Source organism: Nomascus leucogenys, chromosome 14, assembly GCF_006542625.1.
Source record: "Nomascus leucogenys isolate Asia chromosome 14, Asia_NLE_v1, whole genome shotgun sequence".
NCBI classification, from domain to species: Eukaryota; Metazoa; Chordata; class Mammalia; order Primates; family Hylobatidae; genus Nomascus; species Nomascus leucogenys.
In genome coordinates this window covers 85528078-85535922 of record NC_044394.1, presented here as the reverse complement: position 1 = coordinate 85535922, position 7845 = coordinate 85528078, and the positions used below count along the sequence as shown (strand labels likewise).

At 59.7% G+C, this 7845-nt stretch overlaps 1 protein-coding gene across 1 annotated transcript; it reads left to right on the top strand.

Annotated features, from left to right (window-relative positions):
- The first annotated feature begins 223 nt into the window (after positions 1 to 223).
- PVALEF (parvalbumin like EF-hand containing) lies at positions 224 to 2120 on the top strand. The gene is made up of 4 exons (XM_030828285.1): positions 224 to 441; positions 668 to 803; positions 1075 to 1190; positions 2074 to 2120. The coding sequence occupies exons 1-4, from the start codon at positions 336 to 338 to the stop codon at positions 2118 to 2120; spliced, it is 405 nt and encodes a 134-aa protein (XP_030684145.1). The 5' UTR covers positions 224 to 335.
- Positions 2121 to 7845: the final 5725 nt, after the last annotated feature.

Below are 7845 nucleotides of genomic sequence, written 5' to 3'. Positions count from 1 at the left end.
GAGATAGCTGCTGTGCTGAGCCCCAGAACCCAACCCCCCCTGGGGACAGCAACTGAGAGCCCAGCAGGTCACAAGGCGCTGCCGTGAGGGGCACAGGACGGCCCGGCCTCTCCCGCTGACCCCTCTGCCTGTGCCCAGACCCCCACCTGCCTGGCTGGGATCCCAGCATGTCTCAGGGGCCCTGGCACAACGCCAACACTGTGACGCCTGTCACCATTCCCACTTTACGGCAGGACCCAGCACCACGCGGCGTCTACGTCTGCTCTGGCCCAAGCAGCACCCCCAATCCGTGTGTGCACCCCACAAATTGACTCCCTATCCACCCCAGGACCAGGATGGAGGAGGACTTCTCCTCCCAGATGAAGAAGATGGCCTTGGCCTTGGGCACGTCCCTATCAGACAAGGACATTGAGCTGCTGCCCACGGACATAAGACACCACGGTACAGCATGCCCTCGCCTGGCGCGGCCCCCCACCCATCCAGCCCACCTGTGGTCAGGAGATCTCTCTCCTTTTCTGGGGCTGATGGGTCCAGGACACCAGGACCTGCGGCGGGCGGGGACATGGGGGTGCAGGGCCCGGCAGCCCCCATCCCAGGGCGGGGTCTTCCCTGGAGGCGTGGCTCGAGTGAGGTGGGCCCCTCCGTGAGCCCAGCCTGGTTGCCCCAGGGTCCTTCAACTACCTCAAGTTCTTCGAGCACATGCGCAAGTTCCACGCCTCGGGCCAGCTGGACGACGCCATCCGCAAGGCCTTCCAGGCCCTGGACAAGGACAAGAGCGGCTTCATTGAGTGGAACGAGATCAAGTAATGGCCGGCGGCCAGGGAGGGGTGGGGCCCAGGCCACCCAGACCACGCCGAATGCCCACCTGGCAGACCCAGCCTTCCCCCACCGGGTCCCCGCTGGCCTTGCAGCTGGCAGGGCTGGGCCAGAACCGGCTAGAGGCCCAGGAGGCCCAGAGGCCCAGACTCCCAGCCCGAAGTGCCCTTGCCTACAAAGTGGGGGGCGAATGGCTCGTGAGTCACTGGGCACTGGCCGGAAGCCCCTTGGCCCTGACTCGAGCCCCCTCGGCCCCAGGTACATCCTGTCCATCATCCCCAGCAGCGGGCCCACCGCCCCGCTGACAGACGAGGAGGCCGAGGCCATGATCCAGGCGGCGGACACAGACGGGGACGGGAGGATCGACTACGAAGGTGGGGGCAGCACAGCCGGGGCACCCTCAGGACCCTCCTTCCCCTACTAGGCCGCCACCCTTGCCCATGGCCCCGCCCCGAGGGCACTGGCACACAGCTCACAGATGAGGAAACCCAGGCTCAGGGGTCTGGGCTGGGAGCCAAGAGGCTTTTCCCTGGGCCAAGGGCTCCACTGCAGAGAGGCGGCCGGGAGGGCTTTGGGAAGGCCAGCTGTGGCGGAGCCAGCGGGTATGGGGACTCAGGGCTCAGGGGTGCCATCTTCTGGGGGGCCCACGGTCTTTGAGGCTCTCCATGGCTGCCCTGAGGTCTGGGTCTGGGCCATCTCACCCCCACACAACTGCAGTGGCTGGCCACAGGCCTGGAGGGTGGAGGGCACACGAGGTGGGCTGGGCCTCCAGACACCCCTTGCCCAGCCACGGGCCATCCTCATTTGCCTGGGTCTAGAAACCCCAGCAAACCTGGCTTGTGGGGGGTCACAAGGCTTGACAGGCAGCCTGACCCCTCTCAGAATGCAGGCCCCCCAGCTGCTCCGTGCCTGTTTCCCCACTGACAGATGATCATAGGAGTGAGCATCTGCTCTCAGAAGGTCTGGTGGGAATTCCTGAGAGTCTCTGCAGAGACCCAGGCCATTGCAAGCCCCCAGTCCCCAGCTGGGGTCAACTCGTGACAACCAAGCAGCTGGGCCCAGGACAAACAGCTCCGGCGTGGGGCCCCCGGCCAGATGGGCTGGAGGCCTGGTCCCTGCTCAAGGGCTTGGGGACAGGACCCCCTGGACTGTGTAGTCCAGGCACACTCCCTCTGCCTCCTCTGAGAGTTAAAGGGCCTACAAGAACTGGGGGACACAAAACAGGGGTACTTACTAGAAATTGGTCTCCTGCTCTAGAATTTTCTGAATTGATCAAAAAGGAGAAAATTCCAAAGAAGAAGTAGCACCATGACCAGCCCTGGCCAGCTGAGGGGCTCCCATAGGGTAACCGGGGTGACCACGCACCTGGGCAGAAGCTGTTGGGGCCGGTAAGAGGCGGCAGCTGTGAGGGTGGACCCAGCTTTTGCCGGAAAATGGAAGAAAAGCAGCATTAAGTGAATGACGCAGCCTGGTGTGTCTGTTGGGGGTGCTGGTGTGAACTGGGGTGGGGGCAGGATCAGGGCCATGGGTCACAACAGCTGGGGGGCAGGGTGGGCGTGTGAGGGTGGGAATGAAGACACCTTCTCCCATCCCCCAGCCCCACCTGGCTGTGGGCAGCCCCCAAGGGCAACCCTGTAGCGAGAGTCCATCTGGGTGGGCCTCCAGTCAGCAGGGTACACAGTGCTCTCTGGGCCCAAATCCCTGAAGGGCCCCTTCCCAATGTGTAATGGGCCTGGCCTGGGGCCACACACTCCCAGTTCATGCCTCAACGCAGTATGGGGACACCTGCAGCCCCTGGGTGCCCCTGGCAGGGGCCTCGTTCCAGGCTGAAGCACCCGGCAGACCCTCCGCCCCCACCTCCTGCCTGCTCAGGCCCCTAAGCTGGGCCCTTCTATCTCCCGGCTGTGTGTCTCCCTCGATGGTGCTCCTCTCCCCGCTTAGTGCTTCCGGTGGGACCCCAGCCCATTCCTTGGTCCTCTGTCCCACCCACACTCACCTGCCTGGAGCCCCCTCATCTGGTGGCTTCAGGGCCCCTAGCCCTGGCAGTTCCCAGCCCCCAGGTCCTGTGAGCAGCAGGGGCCTGGGTCCCCTTGGTGCCATTTGTGGATGTGGGTGTCGGCCTCCAGCTGCTCACTGGCCACACAGGACTCCAGGACCTCTGGGCTGGTGGCACTGAGGGTGTTGGGAGCCTGAGTCCCGGCTCACCTCAGAAGGGAAGACAGCCACCCATCAGGGGAACCCCTGCTGGGCTTACGGGAGCGAGAACAGAGCTGTTCCAGGGGCGAGTGTGGCAATGTCAGGGTCTATTTGTCACAGCAGCAAGAGTGAGGCTGATTCACACACCATCCTCACAGCCCACCTGCGGGTAACTACAGGCTCCATCGCGAAATACACACAGAGCCCACTGCCCGCACCACCCTGGCCACGGTCACTCTCGTCTGGGCAACCACCACAGCCCCCTGGTTGGTATCTCCACGTCTATCCTCTGAAGGTCCTTCCTCAACTTGGTGTCTGGAGGGCTCTCTCTCAGAACCCTCCCAGGGCTCTCCTCTCACACAGGGTGACTCTAAGGGCCTCAGGTACTCTGGCTCCCACTTTCCCTCTGACCTGAGACCCCCAGGTCCTGCCCCTCCTGATGCAGCCACGTGGCCCCCTTGCCTTCTCAGCCAGGCGCCACTCTGCCCTGGGGCCTTTGCACCTCTGGCCCTCAGCCTGGCCTGCTCTTCCCTAGACATCCGGCTGCAAGACAGACTCTCCCTTCTTCGATGTTTTGTGCAAATGTCGCATCCCAACAAGGTCATCTTTACCTGCCCTGTTTGATATTTCACTCACCCTCGCCAGCATCCTGCGTCCCCCTGGACCAGGTCTTTTCCCCAAAGCACTCCCCACCCTCTAATATGCTATGACATTCGCGTATGTACGCATTTATTATGAGCAAACAAAGCAGGGGTGCTAAGATCCAGAGCAGGGGAGCTCCGAGGGGTGAGTGCAGGCGGTACAGGCTGCCCCATCGGGCGTCTGCCAGTCAGCAGTGGGACTGAGAGGGCACCGGGCGGCCTCCTGCTGTCCAGGGCCTGTCTGGGAGGAGGGGCTTTGGCTGCAGCTGCTATGGGTTACCCAGTGGGATTAAGAACAGCAGAGAATCCGACCCGACCTCACCAACTGGAGGCTGCCCTCACTGTCAGTGCGGAGCCCAGAGCTCAGCCCCTCCCCTCCCTGTCAGCCAGAGCCACAGTGAGCCCACCGGACAGGGGGTTGGCAAAAGTCAGTCCCAGGGCCAGATCCAGCCCAACAAGGGCCAAACCTGGTTTTGGACTATCTGGGGCAGCTTTCGCGCTGTGCTCAAAGAGGCCATAGAAAGTTTGAAAATAAAAAGAAGGGGCCGGGTGCGGTGGCTCACACCTGTAATCCCAGCATTTTGGGAGGCTGAGGCAGGCGGATCACCTGAGGTCAGGAGTTCAAGACCAGCCTGGCCAACATGGCGAACCCCTGTCTCTGCAGAACGCACATTATTTTTAAATATGTAAAGCATTTACCAAAGGTGTCCAAAAGCTGGGCCCTAAAGTGTGACTCAATCAAGTCAAAGGATTGAAATAATATGGAACATTCTCTGACCATAGAGAAGCTAAGTTAGAAATTTAAAAGATAAAAAAAGCAGAGGCCGGGCGCAGTGGCTCACGCTTGTAATCCCAGCACTTTGGGAGGCCGAGGCGGGCGGATCACGAGGTCAGGATATCGAGACCACGGTGAAACCCCGTCTCTACTAAAAATACCAAAAAAAAATTAGCCGGGCGTGGTGGCGGGCGCCTATAGTCCCAGCTACTGGGAGAGGCTGAGGCAGGAGAATGGCGTGAACCTGGGAGGAGCTTGCAGTGAGCCGAGATTGCGCCACTGCACTCCAGCCTGGGCAACAGAGCGAGACTCCGTCTGAAAAAAAAAAAAAAAAAAAAAAAAGCAGCACAGTTCTAAACAGCCTATAGTTCAAAGGGACCATCCTGCAAATTTGGAAATGTTTCACACCAAAGAAGAATGAAAATACAACGTGTCAACTTGTGGCTGCTGCTCAAACGGTGCCTTGAGGGAAACTCAGTCTTAGATGCACAGACTCCAAAGGAAAAGGGCCTGGGAATCAATGGTCTAAGTATCCTTCCCAAGAAGTTAGAAAAAGAACAAAAAAGGAAGCTCGCAGGACGGGACAGAAATAAAGGTGTGCACTGTGAAATGTAAAGTTTCCTGCTTTCCATCCGTCTCCTCTGCTGGAACATAAACCCCTCGAGGGCTGGTGTGGTAACGGGTACCCGTAGTCCCAGCTACTTGGGAGGCTGAGGCAGGAGAATTGCCCTACTCCAAATTCTAGGCCTGGCATCGACAGCGCGTGGACTTAGATGATTTGGTTGATGCTGTGAACTGTCTCAAAGAAGCAGGCTCTGCCAGGGAGAGAATGGAGCCCATGAGGGCGGCGAGCCAGGTGGGGTGGAATGAACCCCAGGCAGAGTCCATTTGTGCTTCTAGGGTCTGGCCTCCACCCCAAAGCCCTCCCCCCACCCCCAACAGCCCACCAACCTAGACAGAGAAGTGACCCAGCTGGGGGAAGGGAGCCCAGCTTTCTCAATGGTAAGACTCGGGGTGCCCCCCACCATGACTCAGAGACCCCTCCAACCCCCTGGGGACCTCCACAGTGTCTTGCTGGGTGAAGCCCACCTCTGTGTTGCTGTCTGTTGGGCACTAGAACTACCTGGAGCAGAAGGAGCGGGAAGGCTCAGGGCAACAGGTTTGACCTGGGGCCTTTCCCGGAAGGCTGGGGCCTAATAGCTGCCTCTGGAGCACAGAGCCGCCCCCTGCCCACCCCACTCCCAGCCTCCCGCACTCCACTCCCCACAGGGAGGAGAAATGCCTTCTCAGCCCCCTTCCCCAGGCACCCCTGTCCAGGTGAAGCTGCCTGGCAGACAGGCCCTCCCCTCAATGTTCCAGCCTCTCAGGGACAGGCTTCTCATCAGCACAACCCATGAGGCCACGTGGCTGGAGGGCAGCACAGAGACAGGAATGAGACGCAGCCCCAGTCGCTTCATCTAAAATTTGCATTAAAAACCAGTGGGCTGGGCATGGCGGTTCACACCTGTAATTCCACCTTGGGAGGCCAGGGTGGGATGATCACTTGAACCCAGGAGGTTGAGACCAATCTGGTCAACACAGTGAGACTGTCCTCAAAAAGCAAAACAAAAGTAGCTGGGCATGGTTTCCCAGTACCAGGTAGTCCCAGCTACCTGGGAGGCTGAGGCAGGGGATCACTGGAGGCTAGGAGTTCGAGGCTGTAGTGAGCTATAATTGCGCCACTGCACTCCAGCTTGGGCGACAGAGCAAGACCTGTCTCAAAAAATAAAAATTAGACCAGGCGCGGTGGCTCATGCCTATAATCCCAGCACTTTGGGAGGCCAAGGCGGGTGGATCACAAGGTCAAGAGATCGAGACCAGCCTGGCCAACACAGTGAAACTCCGTCTCTACTAAAAATACAAAAATTAGCTGGGTGTGGTGGCGGGCACCTGTAGTCCCAGCTACTTGGGAGGCTGAGGCAGGAGAATCGCTTGAACCCAGGAGGCGGAGGTTGCAGTGAGCCAAGATCATGCCACTGCACTCCAGCCTGGGCGACAGAGACTCTGTCTCAAAAATAAATAAATAAATAAATAAAATTAAAACAACAACGAAAAACAAAATCCAAGAGATGCAACGATCCAGAGGCGGCCCCAAATGCAAAAGGCCCTCCACACGTCCTTGTGAACAAAGGAAGGACTCAGGAATGAAGGAGAAATGAACGAGCAAATGAAAAACCCATCAAGCAGGGGCTGGGAGGCCAGGGATGCCCCCAGCTGAAGGCCACACCCGTTTCTCGCTCCTTTTCTGGCCATAAGGAGTGTCCCAGGCCTCTTCTCACCATCTCTGTGGAGGTCACCCTATGTGGCCTGCCAGAGACCTTGTAAACATACTTAGTTTAGTAATTCACAGCCGTTTCACTGATAAAAATACCTTTTCTGCAGCCAGAGCGCCCGAATGTGTGCCAGAGCAGAAAGCTTGTTTTCCCCGCAGCAAGCTTGGCCCTGCGCTGCTCCTGGGAGCCGGCTCCTGGGGGCTTCAGCTGCGGTGACAGAGGTGTGGGGCTCAGGACTCGAGATCCACAGCCCCCCACTCTCAGAGCCCGCCTGGCCAGCTGAGCTCACATTTGGGTGAAGTTCTGGAGTTAAAGCCCAGCTGAATGACTCAGCTCTCAGCACCCTGCAGCCAGTGTCCCCATTGTCCCTGGGGGCCATTGCCCCCACACAGGCTTTGGTGAGGCCTCTGGAGCTTTGTCCTCAGCATGGGGCCTGGCCAACAGCAACTCATCATAAGGGACGCGGCTGTCATCCTCGGCTCCTGTCTGCAGCCTCACCAAGAGGTGCCTGGGTCTCACCCTGGCCCGGGAGCAGGCCCTGGGAGTGGGGTGGCCCCTGAGCTGAGCCCGAGTGCCCAAGACGGGCTCACAGTGACCTAGGGGACGGCAGAAGCCGCTCCTCCCACCCCCGCTAGGCTCTGTCCCTGCTGTGCGTTTCACCTTCACACAGGCCCGGCCCTGTCTGCAAAATGGGGAAGGCCCAACGGTGGTTCTGCGTGACCAACCACGACCCCGGGCACCCGCACTGCCCTGTCCTGTGCTCTAGATACTGAGCCCAGTGCCACACACGGCTCCAGGCCGAGCCTCCAGCTCTGATTCCAACATCTTGGGGCCCATCTTTGGGCCTCCCCCAACGCCCCAGGTCCAAAAGCGTGATTTGCACACAGTCCCCTGAAGCCACATTGCCTGGGCCCTGTCCCTGTTAGGGGCGTTTTCCTAGCCTCACCCCTGAGGTCCTCAGCTCCTCCTGGCTTGGGCTCTCCCAGGCCTGGACCTGGGAACCTGGGGGTGGTGAGCAAGAGGGACCCACTGGCCTGCATCCCCTGCCGGTGGGGGACCCACACCAGATGCAGGATAAGGCCCATCTCACTCACATCCCTGGTCA